The sequence below is a fragment of the Biomphalaria glabrata genome, chromosome 15, assembly GCF_947242115.1.
Source record: "Biomphalaria glabrata chromosome 15, xgBioGlab47.1, whole genome shotgun sequence".
In the NCBI taxonomy this organism is placed as follows: Eukaryota; Metazoa; Mollusca; class Gastropoda; family Planorbidae; genus Biomphalaria; species Biomphalaria glabrata.
In genome coordinates, this window is record NC_074725.1 from 16,736,849 (window position 1) to 16,758,925 (window position 22,077).

General features: G+C 33.3%; 1 protein-coding gene across 2 annotated transcripts in view; it reads right to left on the reverse strand.

The window, feature by feature from the left end:
* Positions 1 to 309: 309 nt before the first annotated feature.
* The window catches only part of LOC106055745 (myosin-VIIa-like), a 48,207-nt gene continuing 26,439 nt past the window's right edge, over positions 310 to 22,077 (reverse strand). Inside the window, exons 21-45 of one of the 2 annotated variants that reach the window (XM_056012487.1) lie at positions 21,507 to 21,682; positions 20,783 to 20,900; positions 20,535 to 20,663; positions 18,921 to 19,094; positions 18,435 to 18,617; positions 18,257 to 18,298; positions 15,005 to 15,211; positions 13,471 to 13,679; positions 12,930 to 13,105; positions 12,511 to 12,698; positions 11,772 to 11,932; positions 11,311 to 11,441; positions 10,929 to 11,023; positions 10,589 to 10,650; positions 9,865 to 10,020; positions 9,076 to 9,181; positions 8,549 to 8,663; positions 7,853 to 7,942; positions 5,417 to 5,529; positions 4,651 to 4,769; positions 4,317 to 4,383; positions 4,044 to 4,160; positions 3,651 to 3,734; positions 2,274 to 2,396; positions 310 to 1,790 (exon numbers count right to left, since the gene is read on the reverse strand). In XM_056012487.1, coding sequence (XP_055868462.1) covers positions 1,740 to 1,790; positions 2,274 to 2,396; positions 3,651 to 3,734; positions 4,044 to 4,160; positions 4,317 to 4,383; positions 4,651 to 4,769; positions 5,417 to 5,529; positions 7,853 to 7,942; positions 8,549 to 8,663; positions 9,076 to 9,181; positions 9,865 to 10,020; positions 10,589 to 10,650; positions 10,929 to 11,023; positions 11,311 to 11,441; positions 11,772 to 11,932; positions 12,511 to 12,698; positions 12,930 to 13,105; positions 13,471 to 13,679; positions 15,005 to 15,211; positions 18,257 to 18,298; positions 18,435 to 18,617; positions 18,921 to 19,094; positions 20,535 to 20,663; positions 20,783 to 20,900; positions 21,507 to 21,682 — 3,192 coding nt within the window. In that variant the 3' untranslated portion in view covers positions 310 to 1,739. Of the gene's footprint in view, positions 1,791 to 2,273; positions 2,397 to 3,650; positions 3,735 to 4,043; positions 4,161 to 4,316; positions 4,384 to 4,650; positions 4,770 to 5,416; positions 5,530 to 7,852; positions 7,943 to 8,548; positions 8,664 to 9,075; positions 9,182 to 9,864; positions 10,021 to 10,588; positions 10,651 to 10,928; positions 11,024 to 11,310; positions 11,442 to 11,771; positions 11,933 to 12,510; positions 12,699 to 12,929; positions 13,106 to 13,470; positions 13,680 to 15,004; positions 15,212 to 18,256; positions 18,299 to 18,434; positions 18,618 to 18,920; positions 19,098 to 20,534; positions 20,664 to 20,782; positions 20,901 to 21,506; positions 21,683 to 22,077 lie in introns of both variants that reach the window. The other variant, XM_013212167.2, reaches the window with a different exon arrangement.

Sequence of the window (22,077 nt, forward strand, 5' to 3'; positions counted from 1 at the left end):
CAGGGATTGTATACTGTTTATATTTAAAGGAGATACTCTAGATACAGAATAAGTGACTTCTTGTATAGGTGGTGAAGTACATTTAAATGTACTTTGAAAGTTTTGTATTCAGTTACTAGTATTTTTTATATAGAAACGTTTTATGTTACTTTGTACAGGATAATCTTTATTAGAAGATGTATGCTGTGGCTATAATATATATATATATATATATATATATATATATATGTTGAATTGTATAATATGGATTGTAGTTGAAATATATTGTTTGATACTGTTTTGTTTAGGAAAATAAAAACATTTCACACATTTTTTACATCTCTTGAATTTATTTCTTCTTCATCTAAATAGTTCAATAAGAAAGCACTCAAATTATCACAAAATTCTTGTTAAAATTAAAGATGAGCGTAATCTTAATTTAATATCACATAATAAAGATGAAAGACAGAATTTACAATAATTTCATTTTTCAGTTAGATACCTTAAATTAATTTAAATTATTGTAGCTTAAAATACAACATTGAAAATAAATTAGCGTGAGACACTTATCGAGAGCATAAAAAAAAGCGTTTACCATTACTAACAAATATAAAGATGCAATAATTCTGTAAAAGATTCTTTAAATGCTCATACAAAATATTTAAGCATAATAAGCTTTTTTAGTTTAATTTGATGAGAGAAGGTTTCATTCAAAGGTTTAAACAATTTTTAATGTAATATTATTAAACCTCCAAATATCTTCTTAAATCATGAATTGTAAAATGGAAATAAGTATAAAATCTGAAATGATACAACATTTTTAAACACTACCAGTATTCAGCAGTCTTAGTTTTGTTGTATAAGTTTCAGACATTCCTTCAGAGATTAATATGTCCTAGTCCAAAACTCCTGCAGGATGGCAGGGGATGGAAGAGGGCAAGGTTTGAACTAGTTGACAGCACAAAGTACATATCATTTGACCAGGCAGTCAATCAACCTAAATATTGTAGAATCTGTGCATACTCTTTATTTAATATATTAAGGCTTAGGCTAATATCCATAAATTTATATACGATCATTCAAATAAATTTTATACCAATTTGCAACAAGGAAAAGTTAAAAGTAACTTTCATAACATTTTTTTAATTACCCTTAATAAATGGCTAATAAAAACTGCTATAAATATTTACAAAATATAATAAATAGGTACCGGTATTTAAATATATTTGTATAAAAGCAAATTTTTATCATATTAAATCAGTATTTTAAAACCATACTAGGCTTTTTATAATAATGCCAAAGTTGATGCCTGATTTGAATACAATAAAATTTAAGCAACTTCATGACAATAAAGCAAAATTTTAAACATTAACCAAAATGTATTAAATCATAGACAAATTTGGTTAAAAACTGTTATTTTATAAATTCAAGACATTTCTTGAAAAAAGAACATAATTAAAAGAAGAAGATACATGTCTGCATACAGTTTTAGGTACAAGAAAAGCTATAATAATTTGCTTAGTAATGGTATGATTGGATTTTGGATTTTAGGCCTATCGGCACAATTCAGGCCATGACATTATTCAACTAATAACAGGTATGTTTTAGATATGATACTAGTAATCTGAAACAATTTCAGCTTTTCTAAGTTTTCTATTCACAGATCAACTAAAACTAAATCAGCACTTATTAGTAGATCAAAATGTGGATGTTCTCCTCTGGAGGTTCCAAACTAAAGCTTGTGTTAATTTATTTTTTGACTAGTTGATTAGTTTCATATAAGATGATAAAAGATCTTGCATTCTGTATCCCTTTTGATAATAAAAAAGAAAACTATGAATTGAAAATAAAATATAACAAGTCTCATAATAAAAGAGATGTACCAAATATAATTTAAAAAAAAAATTAACAATTATGAGGCTTTTTTTTTTTTTTTTTTTTTTTGTTGTTGTTGTGTGCGTTCATGTATCACAATTGTTAATTCTTTAAGTGAGTAAAAGGGCTTTGTTATAACAGACTAAATCAAAGCATGATTTAAAGCATTTAAAAGTTTATACTGGATCCCTTTTTCCCTTTAATGAACCAGTAATATATATGACAAAGAGAAATCAACTAAAAGAATTGAATGGATGGCTGCTGGTTGTTTCTTAGGCTTAAGTCCTGAGGGAGTCCAGCCAAATTCTCCAATCTAGAGTAAATATGATTTTAGGCCATTTTTAAGCAAGGTATTTGGGTTGCATGCATTGTGTAAATAAATCTGTCTTGAATTCAACAACAAATTTCAAAGTTATTACCATTTTAGTCAGACATTTAAACTCCACATCAGTATCCAGACTGCTTTTTAAAACTATAAAAAATGATGAATCATCACTTTTACAACTGGAAATTTTAGACAAAGGATATCTCATGTGCTGTGCCTGAAAAGTAAAAAGAACAAATATTAGAATCATGCATGTCAAAAAGTGTAATTACATAAGCTTAAAGTATGTGACCAGGTACAAATATAGATTTGGGAAGATCTGTGCAATGGACAAAAAATTTCTGTTAGGCTATGCTCTTTTAGAATAAGGAATTTGGCATGAAAAGTTAAGAATCAATTATTTTGTTTATTTCAGGTTTGTTTTACATAGCAAATTAACAATAGTTCATAATACAATCAGGGACTAGGGTTAGAGATGGAATGAACAGTTCATATATTAGCATCTTTAGAGACAGTAAAGTTTTGTCTATTGAGATGTTTAGGACTTAGGTATTTGTTTAGCTATGACATAGATAGATTCCCTTCATTATTGAATTAAATGTTTTGAATCAAAATCACTCTTGATTATCTCATTTCATTGTTTGCCTTGGCCTTGTGTTCAACTTTTAGTTTGAAGTTAAGTTGTTGCCTCCATTTTAACATAATTTACTCATGACACAGTGCAGAGGTGTTCGACAGACCTAATTGTTTTCTAGGACTGCAATTAATTTTGTTCATAAATTGATATATATTGATAAAAACTAAATACTTTGCTGTAAACCTAAAAATGCTTAAAAAATTTTTTTTTGCTGATAAATTACTAAATGCCCTTATATACAGTACTGCTATAAATATTGCTTTAAAAAAATTTTATATAATAGTTGAAGGCAACTTTGTTAGTCCTATGCGAGAGTAGTTTTATGAAAAGATCAATGCGGTTTAGATAAGCACTAGCACTTAGCAGCAATGGCTAAGATGGATTTTAAGAGTCACTTTTCTTGGTGTATTTTAGATTACCAATACAGAGATAGGGTCATAAACAGATGAAAGTCTATGCTTAACAGGCAGTCAAACACTAAGCAAGGTTGTGACTGAGTTTCACATGATCAAGGTGTGCAGGACTTGTCCTTTGACAGAATGAATTGCCTGTGTCAAGAATAGCATTAACATGGAGGCCAAATCGAGGAGAAAAAAAACACAAAACAGGGACCTTGGTATGACAAGGCACAACACTTTCATGGAGACTCTCAGGATACTGGAAACCATTTGGGAAGAGGCTGCAAATAAAATTGATGGAGTCCAATTTTTAAGGAGATCGCTTGCCACCAAATGTCCTGAATGGCATGAGAGAATTAAAGTCATTCCAAGTCAATTAAAGTTGATCACTTACTGAAATAGCATATTGAAAATGACAAATAATGCTTGAATTTACCTTAGTTTTTAAGTCTAGTAAGTGTACACCATTTTCATTGATGGCAAGAATTAATTTCCCAGGCAAATTGCTTTCAGAAACCTGCTGCAAAGTCAAAAGAATTACAAGAATAAAGATCAACTCAAAGCATTGGCATATCATTGTTTGATATCAGTAGATGATATTTAAAAAAACTAGGACTAATTCAAAAGGTTTAATTCAAAGAACCCAAGTTAGTATTTTATCTAAAATGCATTTTTAAAGTGGAAAGGCTTTCACTATATGTTGTGTTTCTTTTTTTATCAGAAGGATTTGAAGTAATGATAAAATGACATTGAACTACAAAAGACTACACAACTGTACCAAGCGTACCTCATGTTGGCATTAGAAAGCAGAAGTATAGATTTAACTTACTGTGACTTCAAAAAATTCTGAGCCAAATGTACCCCATGTGGACATTATCTTTAGAAACTCTACTGTTGCTCCTTCCTTATTTTTACCTTTGTACTTGTGAAAGGCTGAAATGATTTGCTGAAGACAAAGAAATGAAATTGATCAGTTCAAGTTTCATGTTGAAAAGTTCAGAGAAAAACAAATCATTTTTATAAAGCAATTCCAAGAATAGTAAAGAAAAAATACATTAAAGTGCTATGTCAGTTAAGTAAAGCCAATCTAACAAATATTTACATCAGTCCACTCTTGAGTTGGCTGTTCACACATGAGGTCAATGGGCATAAGTTCACTCAAAATCTCTCTGAAAAAAAAAAGTAAGTTTATAAAAAACTAACTCAAATATTGAGCAAACACTCTTAACATACAACATAAATATTATAGAAAGTCCTTTCTCTAGAAAGAAAGCAGAGAACAGCTGCTCTCTACATTTACAAGGTTTAATTCAACTCACTCTGTCTGTGTCAATCTGAACATTGTGGTTACTTAAAAAAAAAACATGATTCATGTATGAGGTGCCTTGTATTCAAGTTTTACCTACTGGTACATAAACTGCTACAGGTGGACTTACGGAAATTGTGAAAGGTTGGACTCATCCTCTCCATTCATCACTCTGTATACGAGCGCACCAAGCTGGGCAGCTTCTTCTTTGTTACACTTGTGGTGGCCTTTGAAGTATGTGGGAAACATCTGATATAAAGTCAAAGATATTAAGAATGTTTTTATTATTAAGTTATATTCTAGTGGAGGGTGAGTTTTGTGTTTATTTCTAATAGGGTGCCAGTGTTGGAGTTGTGTTACAGTGAGCCAAAGTTGTGGAAGACGGTGGATACTCAATAGTCTAACAGTTATAGTAAGATTGAATTGTTAAACCACTATGTGTGAATTGGTTGTTACAATCTTGGTTGATATCACCAGAATTTTTTAAAAATTATTCATATCATTAAGTTTAATTAATACAATCATTATCATCTTCTACATAAACTGTAAATACCCATTGTATTAAATATTCCATCTGTACATCAAAATGAGTTATCTAGTCATTTCATTGATATTCACTTATCACATTTTAATTGAGAGAATGTCAGGAGCCCAGGTAAATGGGCCAAGGCATAAAACAAACCCTGACACCAGTACCAAATTCATAACCTCATCAGATTGATATTAAATATTAGTAAAAATATAACAAGTAAATTATTTCAAATTTGCAACTAAATGTGCATTAAGCTCATAATAAATGGATACATAATATAGCTATAATTAAAACAACATATTTTATTTTTAATGTATATTTAAAAAAACAAAATGAGCTCAGTAAGATTCTGATTAACACTAACCTGATTATAATGAAAAATTAAATCTGCTTGGAGATCATCACCTGGTATAGTTTCCACCCAAATCTTCTTTTGAAATAATAGTTCATATGACACAGTGGAGGCTCCTTGTTCCCCTTAATCAATGAACATTGTTGGAACATTAATTCAGAAAATATTGCACCTAAGAGTTTGCCTTACATTAATAAAGGATTAAAAGTGGCATAAGACACATTTCTGCATCTAGATTTTTAATGATTCATCCAGCAGGAAGCCATGTTTGTTTTAAAGAACAGTAAATCAAGTGCAAGGAAGACAAAAGCAAGAAATGAACATATTGTAATAACTTAAGTGAGGCAACTCAACGAGGACATAGACGTTTATTTACATAGAGACATGACAAACACAAAGGGCATCTGCCTTGAGTACAGCATCTCCATATTGGCTCTCTACTTGGGCGGAAATCGTTAGTCCTAATGTCAACATCCGACTTGTTTAGTCACAGATAGTGCGCACCTTCTTTCTGCACTATCTTGGATGGCGGTGAGCATGGCAAAGTCATAACATTGCCCCCGTCTTAGCACTTTTTGTCCCGAAAAGAAACAGTGCAGCTGAGGTTTGACAGTTCAGGTGGAGGTCAATCAGTGGGAGCCACAGGCGGCAGGGAGCGTGTTCCCCACGAGGCCATCCGCATTGTTTTCTTCCAGTGCCGCTTTCTCTTTCTCCAGTTGACCAGGCTGTTGTTGCGATAATGATGTGGCTGTTTGCCACACAAAGAGATAGGGTCGAGCACTGTTTTCTTCAGCACAGCCGTTGATCGGACACGCTGTCTCAGCAGACCTTCCCGACAGACGCCTCTCAAGGGAGCTGCAGGTTCGCTTGCAGCCATGTTGCAAACAAAGTCCAATGCACCGCAGTCATCCTCAGACAACAGTTTCACGTCCAGAATACAGGTCTCTTCAGTTTCAAGTGGAACATGTCTTCCTCTTGACGGCTCAGATTTAGAGTAGTCCGATTGACATTCATCTATGCCAATGCCGATGATGATGGTAGAAGTACATATGCCCTGTTGGTGGTTTTTTGGCATCTAAATTCTATGTGTGATGCGCCGCACGTACAATTCATGGTAAACTTCTGGATGCAGTTGTCAAGTATGGAGTTCTCTTTTATGCCGCGGCCAAAGTCAAATTCGTTGTTTCTGCCTCGGCCATTGTTGGGGCCCGCATTCGCAGCTTCACTCGACGACATCCAAGGCAAGGAATCAGAAACGGTCTTAAGGCTTTCATGGTTGGAGTTCTCATCAAAGGTACTGACAGATAAACAGAGGTCTTTAAGGTCCATAGCAACAGGTTTGAACGCAGACCCAACATTGTCTTGATCTGTCCGGCTCGTTGCAGGTATACCAGAAACAAAAGTTTCAGGCTCATAACAGACTTCAGTTAAGGTACTGGTAACAGGTACAACATGAACAATCGCTTCAGGCACGTAACAGTCTTCAGTTTCTTCATTTGTCTCTTTCCCTTCGATTCGGTACATCTCGTTGAGATCATCACAGCAATCATTGTCACGTTTCTCGTCTTGAAAGTCACAACCACAAGACTTGCCCACAACACAGACACAGACGGCGCTCCAATTCCCAGCGTCTCCGTCACCACTGTTTGTGCAGCCACAGTCTTGACCACGCAACTTCTTTACCAACGAGTCTACAGGCAACTGCTCCTTTACCAACGAGTCTACCCCTTCTTTCATTCGAGACACCATTTTATCTACCTTGTTCCCCATACTGTTAATTTGTTCACACATTGCTTCATTTATTTTTCCAATAAGCTCATAAATCTCCGGTTCAATTTCAAATAAGTAGGTATCTGGATCTTCGTCTTCATCTATCAAGGCTTGCCGGAGACGAGCTGTAAGCACCTCCTTGGTACCACCAATTATTTCATATCAGTTACGAAGTTCCTTCCTAAGCTCTCTAACTGAGAGTTGGTCTAATCGTTTCAAAGCTGCCATTGTAAATCCTACCTCCTCTCGTTGAGTTGCCTATAATCCCACTTCTGACAACCAATTGTAATAACTTAAGTGAGGCAACTCAACGAGGACATAGACGTTTATTTACATAGAGACATGACAAACACAAAGGGCATCTGCCTTGAGTACAGCATCTCCATATTGGCTCTCTACTTGGGCGGAAATCGTTAGTCCTAATGTCAACATCCGACTTGTTTAGTCACAGATAGTGCGCACCTTCTTTCTGCACTATCTTGGATGGCGGTGGGCATGGCAAAGTCATAACAATATATAATGGCATAGCTTTTCAGACAAGAAAAGTTCAAGAAAAATGAAAGTAACATGATAATTTGATCATCTTTGCCTTACAACTACTTTCATATCTTACAAGTGATTTGCATTAATGAAATGTAAGTAGCTGTTCTGTTCTTTATATGTACAATACAAAGCTACCTTTCTTCTGAGACTTGGACTTGGCATTGTTTTCAGTAGTTAAAGATCTCAAAAAGTCAAAGTAATAACTTTCACCTGGTATACTGTAAGCTGCAACAAACAAACATGCAGTTTGCTAAAATGTGCAATCAAACAAGATTCTTGTATCAAAGACATTGCCTACTTTTAGCTGCCTCACACTAGAAGAACATCAGCATTCTAATGTCATAACAAACTATATTAAGACATTTCAGAGGGAAAAGTAAAAAAAAAATGTATGAAAGCACTTTCTCTTGTTTTATCACTTCTTAATCAAATCACCACACAGGAAAAAAAATAGTGGTTAGCTAAACAAATCCATCAAACAAGTTTTCCCACCTTTAAAATACTGAGATAAGAAAAAGGCAGGGGGGAGGAGAGGGGTACATCAAAATAAAAAAACTTGTAAGGATTTGAATCCTTGACCTAAAACTATATAGGCACTTGGACTATGAATTTTATGGTGATCTCAATAACTGAGAAATTCTATGAAAGACTTGTACCTTACACCATTTGTGACATCAAAGTTGACAGACAATTATACCCAAGTGATAAATAAAAAGAAGCATCAGCTGACATTAACCCTAAAACCTATGGAGACTGCTCTGCACCAATCAGCAGTAGAGGTAAGACAGTCTATACAGCCAAAAACAAAACTGGGATTTTTATTTGACTCACATTTATCTCCTATCTGGATGTAAAGACTGAAGCCTTCAACTGACTTCAACCTTAGATGCTTGGCAATTTCCTGGCACAGATCAGCAGCTGTGGTGCTTGAATCAATCTCAAATGTCTGGGAAAAAAAGAATAAGACTACAAAAAAATTGATACAATTACTTTAAGTGAAGTTTGCCTATCAAGGTCGTGCAGCTTGTGGCAAGAGGTCTGGAAGAATTCAGAAGTACCTTTCATAAACAACAAAACGAAGTGATCAAACACTTTATATTCCCATCTGATAGTTAATACAGCAGTGTGAAGGCTTACTGTTCTGAGATTTTTAAAAATCTCCAGAATTTAAACTGAACCGACTTTGTTAAATGGCATTCTAATTGACACTCTTTTTATTTTAAAGTTCATTTTTATAAAGATTTATCTTTTTCTTTACATATTAAAATACTACTTTAATATTAAAATTTCATGACAGATTTTCATTTTGACTTTTGAACTGATTTAAAAGTTGACCAAAAGATGTAACTGTGATATACCTCATCATTGCCATTAGGGAAGTGCACTTCGTGTGAAATCTTCAACATTTTCTGTTGCACTGCTTCAACTTCTTCTAAATGGGGAGGTACTTTCCTTGTACTTTTACTACAGTCAAATATTAAAAAAGATTCAAATTTATTAGGTCTTAGAAATTTATTAGGTCTTGGAAATTTATTAGGTCTATGAAAATAATTTATTAGGTCTTGGAAATTTATTAGGTCTTCAAAATTTATTAGGTCTTGGAAGTTAGGGAAAATTGCTTTCATATTTAAAATTAGTGTTTCCCAAATGTGGTGCAAGGTGGCTGATTCGTAAAATATAGGATTACAAACGAGGGGTCCAGAGTTAAAATCTCAGAAAAACATTGGGATTTGGAGCTTTAGGATTTTTAGGATGGGCAGAGTTCACCAAACTCAAATGGGTATTTGATATAAAATTAAGAAATTAATGGTAGCGGTAGAATGCTGTGCTGACCAGATGACATCTGAGATATTGAGATAACAGGGTATGAAAGGGAATTGACAACATATTATTTCCCAAAATAATTCCTAAAAATCTATTGGATTATATTTATATTATAAAAGTATTGGAGTCCTGAAAAACATTTTTAATTTTTGTTATTTAATATTTTAAAAAGTCAAACCTCATTATACACATTCATAACACAATATTAAAACTACAAATATATGAATGGACTCCTTTTTGTTTTATTTTTCTGTTTCAGATATAAAATAGTTTGAAATAATGAAGTCTCAATGCATTTATGTTTTAGATAAGTCTAATATTACTTTTTACGTTTCTCCAGCCTTTGTAAGCTCTCAGCAGCTAATTTGATATGTGACCTTGAACTCAGGAATAAGTTTAATTCTTGTAGCAAGAGAGTGCCAGGCTCACACAGTCCAACTGCCAGCCACATGAGTTCCCATCCTCTAGCTTCACTCACACTGGTGATATTTAAATGAATATGCAATCACATTCATTAGAAATATCTGTATCAACAATCTGCTTTCTAAATCTATATAAGTAGAAGCATGGTCAAGAGGCCAAGTGTGCTTGAACTTGGCTTGGCTTGGCTACCTAGAAGGGGGCTCGAGGTATGACACCCGACTCGGGCAGAGTTGTGTTTACTGAGCGCCTAAAGGCAGCACGGAAAACCAACTCTCCCCCACTGATCCACAAATTAGATTGGACCAAAAGCGCTCTGAGCATGCTATAAGCATGAAAGTAGTGCTATATAAAAGCTATAATAATAATAATAGTAAAAAAAGTAGCTCATTAATAATTAAGTACATGAACTTATACAGTTAGAAATCACTATTTTTATAATTTAAATCTTTTGTTATAAAAATCAGTGACAATGAAGTGGATAATTATGTTATACATTTTATAATTACAATTATGATAATTTCTTTGAGAACACCTAGACTTATGTGAATATTGATCTATTTTATCGTTGGAAATAAACATAATGTTCAATGCATAGTCTGTCTAGAGTTCCTTGGGATAACTTACCTATTCTTGTTGTCAGTCAGCTGCTTCATTATAATGCAGTAGATTTCTTCTCTTACGAAGTCCTGGAGAACAAAATGAACATAATGTAATAAGCCATAAACAAGACCTGGATTACACATGCAGGCTCTTGTGGACAATGCTGATATAATTTTTTCTCTAATGGTAAAATCATTCAGTTCTAAGAGTTTTTTCTATTTCACAATGACATTTCTTAAGAACTTTTTTTACTTTACCTAAGCTTGAATGAAAAGTGTAATAATTAAAAATCATAATAAGATGATTGAACCATACCTTTGTAATTGTATTGTGTTATTACTGTATAATTATAACAAATACTTACATTAGAAAGGGCAGGGGAAAAAATTTGATCTGTGAAGAAAACACTGGAGATCCTAGTCTTTTTACTAGGGTAATCTCCCATGTATTTTAAAATACTTAAAGTGAGTTAAGAAAATACAATCGATTTTTTTTAAATAGCTTTTAAGATATTTTAGTCTGTCTTTCACTTACACTAAGATAGTTTGTTAGTCAATGAACTACTCAATCCTAAGTTACCCAATAATAGACTGGGTTAATACTTGTTGACAGCATTCATAACAATCCCATTTTAAAATTAAACTAGAATCATACACATGTCCAAGTTTTATATCTAGTTCTCAATAAATATGTTAATGTAATGCTATCTAAAAAGTCTAAGTTAAAAGCATAAATGTTTTGGATATCAATGTAGCTTTCATGAGCCATGGAACTCAGATCTTCCTGTCCAATAAGATCTTTAAGTAAAGGCTTTTTCAATGGGTCTTTGGAATATTTCCATAGTTCTTGATTGCGCTGTTTAGACTTCTTGGAAGACCTGAAAACATAAATATGTTAAACAAGAAATAGTAATATGAAATTTGTGCTTATTTAATTTAAAACATTTAACAATCTACATTTACAATCTAATTTCGACTATCTGATATTAAAACTAATTTTATTATAACAATATCAGGTTATTTAACATAACATTTAGCTGATTTTATTTTTACAAAAGACAGTCCCCTAAGTTCATTTCTTGGATAATTTACTGACTAAAAGTTGATATCTCAATAATTCTAGTTTGATTCATATTAGAAACTGATGCATAGACTTTAGCTGCAAAATAAAAATAATTTTAATTGATTGAAATATATTCAGTACCAACCTGAAATAGTCTCTAGCATAATGTTGAAGTGTATGATGCACACCAGTTGGCAGGAACTTTACTTTTCTACTATCTGCTTCTTTTTCAAGTTTTGTAGAGGTAGCATTAGATTGGCCAACTTCAACATCTCTCTGAGAGTTGGCCCAGTGAGTTAGGAGATTCTGAGGTTAGAATGTATACAGTGCCTTGCTATAATGAAATTCATGTGGTTATGGAGCCCCAGCTGCAGCCTACATATTTTGCCACAATCAACACAGACATAACCATACACACATTGCTTAGTTTCAGTGTGAGCTTTCACTTTGCTTATCTGATATAAAAAAAATAAGTCCAATGAAACTTGATTAATAGAAGACTTTTTTAAAAATTATTTTCCTTTCAGACCTTGCGATCTATGGGGCTGATGATGTAAAGGTCATCTGTTTCTGTGGCCCATGATTAAGGAGGGTATCATGTGGCCAGCATAATGACCAACCACCTTAACTTTCCCCAACGAATGTCAGGTACCCATCAGAGCTGGGTGAACTCAGAGACGCCCGAAGATCCCGAAAATAAAAATCACAGTCTTCACCAGGATCCAAACCCAGGACCCCATTTGGAAGCCAAGTGCTTCACCACTCAGTCACCACACCTCCAATAGAAAACTTAATAAAGTGATTATTATGCACTAGGGTTGAGCACTTTTTAATCAGCTCTATAACTATTCCATCAAGAGATATACAGTTCAAATCATTCTTACCAGAATCACCAATGGGGGTTTAGTTATTGTTGGTATTATATAAACACAGTCTGTAGAGAATTTTCCTTTTTGATTATTATTCATATTTAGTCCAGAGTATGACAAAGGTTGTGTCCCTGGACTTTTGATGGATTGGTTGTCCAACTGAATGAAATCACCTTTTTTGAATATCAACTGTGAAGTGTTTTCTAAAAAAAAAAAAACAATAATAGAAAAGAATATTTTTTTACCCTGGAAAGAAAAGCAATATATATTGATATATATTTTTTAAAATACTTAAGTGGCTCTAATATTACTAAAAACATTCTTTAATATTGAAGAGATTTTATTAGTTATTTATAAATTTATTTCACTATTTAGAAGTAAGTTAGATACAAGTATAATGTATGCTAATTATTGATTTGAATTGAGTACAGTACCAGAAAAGCTACATGACTTTATAGCTATGGCATATTTGGATCTTTCCTTAAGTCCATCTATAAATGTCTTGATCAAATTTCCAAGATTATCAGCACTACTGGTCAGGCAAGTGTACATGTCACCACCAACAGACAACAGTGCAACACCTTTTTGACTCATGCCACTTGTCTTGAAACTGAAATATACAATGAACTATAGTTAGTGTTGATATCATAAGTTACAACCACAAAACATCATTGAAGTCACTGAACACTATTTCTTTGGGCCTACAGAGGCTATGACCAGATTAGCGTTTATAAATGAAACAGGTATCCGGTAAAGATGATGAGAATTAATGACTTAGAATCTGACCTTTTTTTTATATAAATTACCGGTATAATAAAAAAAAAAGATAATTGATGGCTTTAATAAAATTAATTAAGTAAATTTTTAAAATCAAACGAAGTCTTTTTTATCTTAAAAGAAAACACATTTCACAAACACACAAAAAGAAGTGCACTTCATAAAAAAATTTTCTTCTCAATAAAATAATGAACATACCTGCTTGCTGTGATATTGAAGATCTCAGGGAAAGATAACTCTAGTAGAATCTGTTCATCATGATCTACAGCGTAAACCCCTGTCCAGTTGACTGCGATGAGTGCTTCATCCTTAGATAGCTGTGGTCCATTGAGCTTGCTCACTTCATAGAAGCGAGAGAAAAGTAAAGGCCACTTATACCTGGCATAGCTTACCACATCTTGTTTGACCTGGCCAATGCAGATAGAAATCACTTTATTAATTAGCTTTGAGGTTCCATATATATATGTTCTGAGAAACTGGCACCTTAACCAGTAATCTTTGGGCAAGAAGAGCTTGTTAGCTTGGCTGGCTAACTAACTATGAGACAAAAACTCTGAATCCAGAACTCTGATGCCTTGTGAGACTATACCTAAACATGAGAAAGACCTCAGGGGTCAGACCTGAAAAAAATCAGGAGCTGGTCACCGTTACAAAACTAGAAGAACAACAAAGTTCTACACCCTGGTAGAACCTGTGGCGCCACTGATTCCAAACTGTATTGGGCACTTGCTGAGCAGCTCTCAGCTTTTTATTTGTTTGGCACTCTTTCACCCTGGCCACTCTTTTTGCTTCAAATTTTGAGACTCGAAGACTCACAGCTTCACGCCATGAGGAGCAATGGAGAGTATGTTGATATCACATTCCTTGAAGGAGCTCTTGAGAGTGTCTTTATAGCGCTTGTATTGACCTCCCTGGAAGCACTTTCTTGCACACAACTTCCCTTACAGAAGTCGTTTGGGGAGGTGATTGTCTGTCATGCGGACTACATGTCACACCCATCAAAGTTGGGACCTTTTTTTAACTTTTTGATGTGGCAGGAATATAGGGTCCAGGACGCTGATGCATATAAGAGTGATGGGAGAACTACAGCACTGTAGAATTTCAGTTTTGTGGTTATGCTGAGTCCTCTCCTTTGACACACTTGTCCTTGAAGTCTGAGGGGAACTAATGTGTGGGCAACATCTTTCCAACCCTAGATATCTTCTCATTTCTATGAGATGAACCAGAATCACTCTGTGATTGAAGCAGGCCAATTTCTTCTTCTTCGTTCTAATTTTACATGTCGGAGGGTTCAGATCAGTAATCCTATATCTCAGATAAGATATAGTTTTTGTTCTATAGGAAGGTTTTGGGGCCAGAGTCTTGTTCAGGCCTCTTGATATAGTAATGCAGGCCCATGAAACCAATTACTTTTGAATAACCTTTACTACTAGTAGATGGAAAATGATACAAAATAACTAATCACTACTTTTAAAATCAAAAGACTTTTGAAAACTTTAACAGAAGAATTTTTTTTCTACATAGAATCATTCCAAGAAGTTCCCAAAACATTATATGAATTATATTATGTAAACAGGTATTGAACTTATATTATCTATTAACAAAGTTGAATATTCTTCACATGTTAAACTTCAGTATATTAAATTAGCTTATTAAAATAATTGCTAAGAGATATTACCTTATCAAATGCCTAGTTCATAGTTCACTAATTAGTACAACAACAGCCAGTTACCTTCAAAGCATCTGTTATATTGTTAGAGAAATAAGAATCTTTAAGCTTGACAGAGATCAAGTCGACCCAACGGCTGACATCAGATTCTCCTTGAATATAAGTGTCAGGGATGTATGTATTTATGAGAGATTTGAGCGAATCTTTATCTAGCTTTAGGCCATTTTCAATGAAATATCTCTGGGCTGCAAACATAGCTAAATCATCCTCCTGAAACAATAGGTATAATTGTATTTAACAATTGAGTTTTAAAGTCTTTCAAATAAATGTGATGGCTGTTTGACAAGAGAAATTATTCAGTTAGACCAGGGGTGGGCAACTTTTTTCAATCGAGGGCCGCATTAATAACATTTGGGGACTAGGCGGGCCGCATATATATATATTTATTTTGTCATTGTCTATTTACATCCAACATTTCACCAAAAATGTATGAAGTATATAACTGTTTACTCTCGTGCATAATGTTCCGAAACCATGTAACTAGCTTATTAGTTGTTGTAATTCTTGTGACTGCTGTCAAATTAACTTCAATAAGCATCGCTCTGTTCTAACACTTGCTAATTTTCAAACAAAAAGAAAAGCTTGTTCAAAGATGAATGTGGTTCCATAAAATGTGAAAGTTTAAGTTTCTTAAAGTGTGGATATACAGCTTCTAGCACCCATGAAACTCCCTCAAAAGAACTGACTGGAACTTCTCTTTCAGGTCATAATTTGCTAGGAGGTATGTCATCTGGAGCTGAATCAGCTTCTGCATTAAACGGTGAGCTGCGGCTATTGGTTTTAAGTTCTTGACGTCTTAAAATTTGCTTTAAAATTTCACAATCAAGGAATCCAAATATGTCTTGTACTTTTCAACCATTTCACTAGAAATAATTTCACCTTTCACCTTTTATTTCTCTTGCTGGCCTCAAGAAATGGAATAGCTTTGTTTGAAAAGATTTAAGATGCATGTACATTTCATGTGCAAACAACAAATTGCAATGGTTCCGATGAATAAACATGAGGTCTGTCTTCCACTCTTCATTAGAAATATTAGTCACAAAGTCCCAGTCAATGACCTTCAAGGAACCTTACGATTTCTTCCTTAACATTCCATATTAATCTAATGATTGGCCAGCGAGTGCTACTGTGTTACCGAACATCAGAATGTTTTAATTCCAAATCTTCACGTACCTTTCGGAACTGCCAGTTAGGGCTGGCAATGGATAATTGGAGGCTATAGGCGAAGTGAATTTGGTGGCCCCCAATAAAATAGAAAAATACAAAATAAAGGGAAAAAATTAAAATTATGCAATTTATTAAAGACCTAGTGTACTTCGAACAATAGCATTGAATATAAGTTTCGCTATTCCTTCTCTAAACTAGCAAGATAGAAGTCATGTGCGAGGACCCATTACTCATGGACCTTGGCGGCTGCATTCTTTGATTATGCCTATGGACGGCCCTGTGTGTAAATCTTATGATTCCAAGATGTTACCATTATTGATTTAATTTAATGTATCTTTGTGTAAACTTTCCAGTTACTAGTTTATGGTTGGGACATTTTCTTTATTTTATTAAAAAGGATGTTTTTCTCAGTCAAATCTCCATCAGTTGTTACCTTTGCCATCTTGTACAAGCCAACCCAACTCTTTCTACACAGTTCTTCATAGCATTGAATAAATACTGGCCTGGGCTTATGTCTTTTACTGAATTTATCGAAATATTGCTGTTAAATATAATCTTCGTTTACTTCATACTTTATAGAAGGACTTTTGGAGACAATGTTTCTGTAGCCTTTTCATTATAAGTGATCAGAATCAAGAGTTTCAATAATTTTTAAAGATATTTACAATTATTTATTTTAATATATTTGCATTTTTATATATGTAATGTGTGGGCACGCTTGATTTATTTAGTGTTTCGAGGGCCGCATAAAACATTTCGGTGGGCCGCATGTGGCCCGCCGTCCATAATTTGCCCACCCCTGAGTTAGACCAACAACTGTATTGCAGCAGGTAAAAGCAAAGATTATTACATTACTCATATCCTTGTGTCAATGTAGTTAGGCATGTTAATTAGTGACTTAAACTTTGCTAAGTCTTTGTTTTTTCTGCCTGATTCAGGTAACTCATTCCATGCTCTAATAGCACTAGGGAAAAAGTAGCTCTAGTAAGAATTGGTCCTAACATATGGAATAAGAAATGTGCACTTATCTTTGTGTGAGTATTTGATTAGGTTAAGTTTTATTTATTTGTAAGTAGGTCAGTATTTTGTTTAGTATTATTGCTACATTACTTTAGACTTCTGTCCTGAAGTGTTGGTGTTGCTTATCTAATCTTATCAATTACAGAAGCTACTTCAAAAGAGAAGATAATTACATCCTACATTTTTCATGGGTCAAACTAGTAATGCATGTTAATCAGTGACTTAACTCTGCCAATTCATTGGTTTTCCTAGCTGATTCATGCAAACCATTCCATGCTCTAGTTAAATGTAAATATTCGTTTGTTAAAAATTTCACAGCTCTATTTTGCATCTGTTCAAGTTTCTTTCATAACAAACAATGCCTAATCATTATTCTAAGTTGCTCACATTTGAACAGGATGTGAAACAGCAAACATAAAACATTTTACAACATAAATAAAGTAATAGTTTTCAAGGTATCCTAAACCTATCAAGAGCAAGCTTATTAAGTGTCAATATGAGGAGAGCAAGGTATACAAAAAATTAGCTCTTGATTGATACTGACTGCAATGATGCTGAGTAGAATGGATCAAACAGTGAAATTTAGAATTGCTGAGACTCACCTCCCCCTTTACTTTTAGTTGTTTTTTAACAAAATAAAAAGAAAACCCATATTTGTGGCACATCATACTTTTATATTAGCTAAGCCCAGATGCAAAGCAATAGCTAGCTTGATTGTGGATACTTTCATTGACAACTAACCAAGAACAGGCCTGCTGAGTTTTTATCCCAAGAAGATACAGCTTTGTGATTGTCATCATGATTTTATGCTAACATATGCAAATTCATATCCTTCTTGTAATTGAAATATTCTGTAAGGCACACTATTGCTCTTGTTTCAAGTCTAAACTAGATGTAATTGGTCTTCTTAATCATGAATTGTTACTCTAAAACATGTTATTATCATGAGCAAAGGACAGAACAGTAAGGCAAGGCAACAAAAAGAAAAAAGAATTGGACAATATATTTGCCAATTTTTTTTACTGAAACCAAGAAATACAAATAATGTTTAATCTGTAATGTATTTACCTGGTCTGTGCTGTACTCATCTGTTGAGACACCTTCTACGACCTGTAGGTAGACAAAACAAACTATAAAAGAGAGGAGAAAGAGAAACATTTAGGTTACAGTGGAGTGAGAAAAAGGGTTTAAGTTCTACACAAGCACTTCAGTTTTCAATTCTCATTACAAAGACAAAATTTATCACCTGGCTATAAATCAAATCAGTAGCAACTGGATCAGCCGCTGAATCATGCCAAGGGGTGAAAATTTCTTTACGGAATATCATCTTCCCATTGCCATCTTCTTCTTCACAGCCAGCTTCTTTTGCCTCTTGCTCAGACAGAGACACAGCATCCATCACATAGCTTCCATCTTCAACTCTAACCATCTGAGTTTTTTTAAGGAAATCTTATTAAAAGTTTTAAAGTGAATTTTATGAAGGCTTTATCAATAAAGGAGATATCTATTTGACACTTTAAAAAAAATACAACAGAAATAATTTTGTTATTAAAGCCAAATTTTACTTACATTTTAAGTATAATTTAAACATTATATAAAAAAAATGAGAATCAATAAATAAAAAAAAGCTATTAATTACTGTTTGTTCAAAATAAACATCTATTTAAAAAACAACAAATTAACCATTTCAAATATTAAATTAATATTTTACTGATATGTATTCACTACTTACTTTATCTGATGTAGTCATAAACAGAGAAAATCCAAATTCATCCTTTAAGTTTATTTGGTCTGAAATCTGCCTCTTTAAATCCTCCACAATGATGAATGGGGTCACATTGAATGTCAGATCATTGCCATCTGTCAGTGTTACACTTAAAGAGATGGCAGTCTTGTTTCCCACAAACTGCTTACAGAATCAACAAACACAGACCAAATAAATGGCAGAATACACTGCTTCAACAAAAAGAAATTCTCCTAATGGAGGACATCCTCTTTTTTAAAAAGTTTTAATTTGTATTACATTGATAGAGTAAACAATAATCTTTCTGAATTGCTCAGAGTACAAAATAACAAGTAAAATATAAAAGAAATACTTTTAAAAAAAACCAAAGCTTATATTTAGTGAAATACCACCAATTATTTTGAATCGATGAATATTTTTAATATATCTAGCCTAATGATAATAAATTTGTGCTATTGGAGATATTTCTATTACTTGTTTTTGTTTTGCACAATTATCAGACAGACTGAGTAAGTTAATAAAAAACTGTATATAATATAATATTCTTAAAACATAGCCAATAGCTTTATCAAATAAAGCACTTTTTTTTATTAAAAGAATTAACAATACATTAATGTTCCTTATTTCAATATAAAATTATCAATTGCATCTGTTCCTGTGTAGCTTCCCTTTAAAGCTAATTTTTCCATTATTGTGATTCAGACTATATAAATAAAATCATTATATCACTCTAAGATTACTTATTTATATCAATATACATGTAAAAGTTAGGAGCAGTTGATTGTTATATAATGCTGATAATTATCAATCAGAAATGAAACCACTACTATCTTTCCCATGATTACAGCATTAAAAATAATATTAACAGGTAAATGAAGTAAAAAAAGGCTGAGTGGAAAAAACAATGCTACTAGTTCACCCAAGCTGATTAATTTCTAAGCACAAAAATCTAATTTTTATGTTCTTGTGCTGTGATATTACAAAGCTTGTAACAACCTAACTCTGCCTGCCTGTCTGTGTGGTAAAAAGTTTGTACATGTTATTTTTCACACACACATATGAAACTTTACACAATTGTTAATGGTACCTGACAAAACAAGAATCAATAAAAAAAAATTAACAATTAGTTAATTAATTATTGGTAATTAATTATTTTGTTTGGTATTAAATATTGCTACTTTTTGAGAGAAGTGCAGTATATATGTAACGGTATTTCCCTTATTATGTCTTATACTTGTTTTTTTCTCCAACTTCCTAGTCTCAGTTCAAGTTAAAATTTTGTATAATTATTCATAATCAATGACAATACATGAATCAATGAACAAAATTAACCAAATAATTAATCAATTAGTGGTAATTAATTAATTTTGTTTTAAATAGAAAAAGGGAAATTATTCCTGCAGTCTTAAGATATATGGCCCTGATTTTAGCAGTTCTTCCCTTTATATAAGCTTTGTTTTTTAAATGATTTTCTTAATATTTTGGGGTTTTTTTGGGTAATCAAATTAAAGTAATATAGAATATATAAAGAATATAATTTCATAATAATATTTTTTGTGTTTGTTTGTTTATAACTCAAAGAAAAGAAGATTTTTGTTTTACCTGATATTCCATCCAGCATGGAGGCTGTTTTCTTGGCAATAATCCAGACATTTTTTGTAAAAATGATTCACAAGATGAAGCTTGGACCATTTGACTATCACTGACAAAGTTAGACAAGTAAGGGAACAACTGACAAAAGAAAGAAATGTATCACAACTGTTTAGACTATCACTTGTCTATGTCAAAAGTGAACAATTTGAGAACCTATGAGTATTAATCTAAAACAAAAGAGTAAAGAGCACTATTACCTTCTGTGAGGGTGGAAAGCTTATAGCACAAAGACTTAACAGGGTCCATCCTCTTGATACAGCATCATTATTGTCGTTGTTTGTTAACTGCTTACACAGTTGGCAGTAGATTTCATCTCTTAAAAAAAAAAAGTAACACAGGAAGTAAGTTTAGATTTGTACTGGATCTTTTAAGAAGCTCCCAGCTAAAGTCAACTCTAAATGGCACTTGACATGTTAATAAAAATTAGGCTGTTAGTGCCACCAAATGACCTCATTAAGAATAAAAAATGGACCCCTTTGGGCTAGACATTATCAAAAAGATCCATTTCTATCAATTAAAAAAAGAAGGGCAATATAGGCCTTATCTTATCCTTACTGCTACCGTATTGGCAGAGTTTGACTCCTTCCAATTCAAATTGAATGTTAAATTTCCTTCCTTCAATAACCTGACATTGTACACTCTCAGAGCAAATTGGCTGTAAAGTATTCTGATCAATGGCCACATCCAATATATCTAATTCACTTCTATTGCACATTTACTTTTTTCTAAGTGCATCGATATGGCCTAAATTGTGCCGATGTGCCAAAAACTCAAACTCTAAGTGCATCCTTTCTCATTGTAGCCAACTTCAAAAAACATTTTGAACACTGGTACTTTCACTACTTTCTACACAGTAATGTTCAGTCATTTCTGGAGGTCTATTCAATTCAAATTTATTCACTGTTCATGCCCATGACTTACCTTAAGTGTGGCCTCAAAATGCCAAGGCCCACAACAAAGTGCACTCTCTCCAGGTCAGACAGTGGAGGATCTGCTAGAAAACAGTTCAGTTTAGAAAGGGTCATGAGAACAGAGAGGTCTTCTGCAACTGATGTGGATGAGCCAGCCTGCTCTTCATTTGTAGTGTCTGAAACAATCTGTTATAAACAAAGCCTTGCTGTTGTTTAACAGTATATTTAAGAGCACAATGTAAACTAGTAAAAATGTAGTTAACGTGAATTAACATCAAAATTAAAAGATAGTGAACAGAACTGTCATTTAAGTCAAGTGGGAAGCATGGTCAAGAGGCTAAGTATGCTTGAACTTGGCTTGGCTACTTATGAAGGGGGCTCAAGGTTTGACACCTGACTTGAGCAGAGTTGTGTTTACTGAGCGCCTAAAAGCAGCACGGTAAAACCTTCACCCAGATACCCCCTCTCCCCCACTGGTCCACAAATGAGATTGGACCATAGCACTCTAAGCATGCTATAAGCATGAAAGTAGCACTATATAAAAGCTATAATTATTCTTATTATTATAAGTATCTATAAAA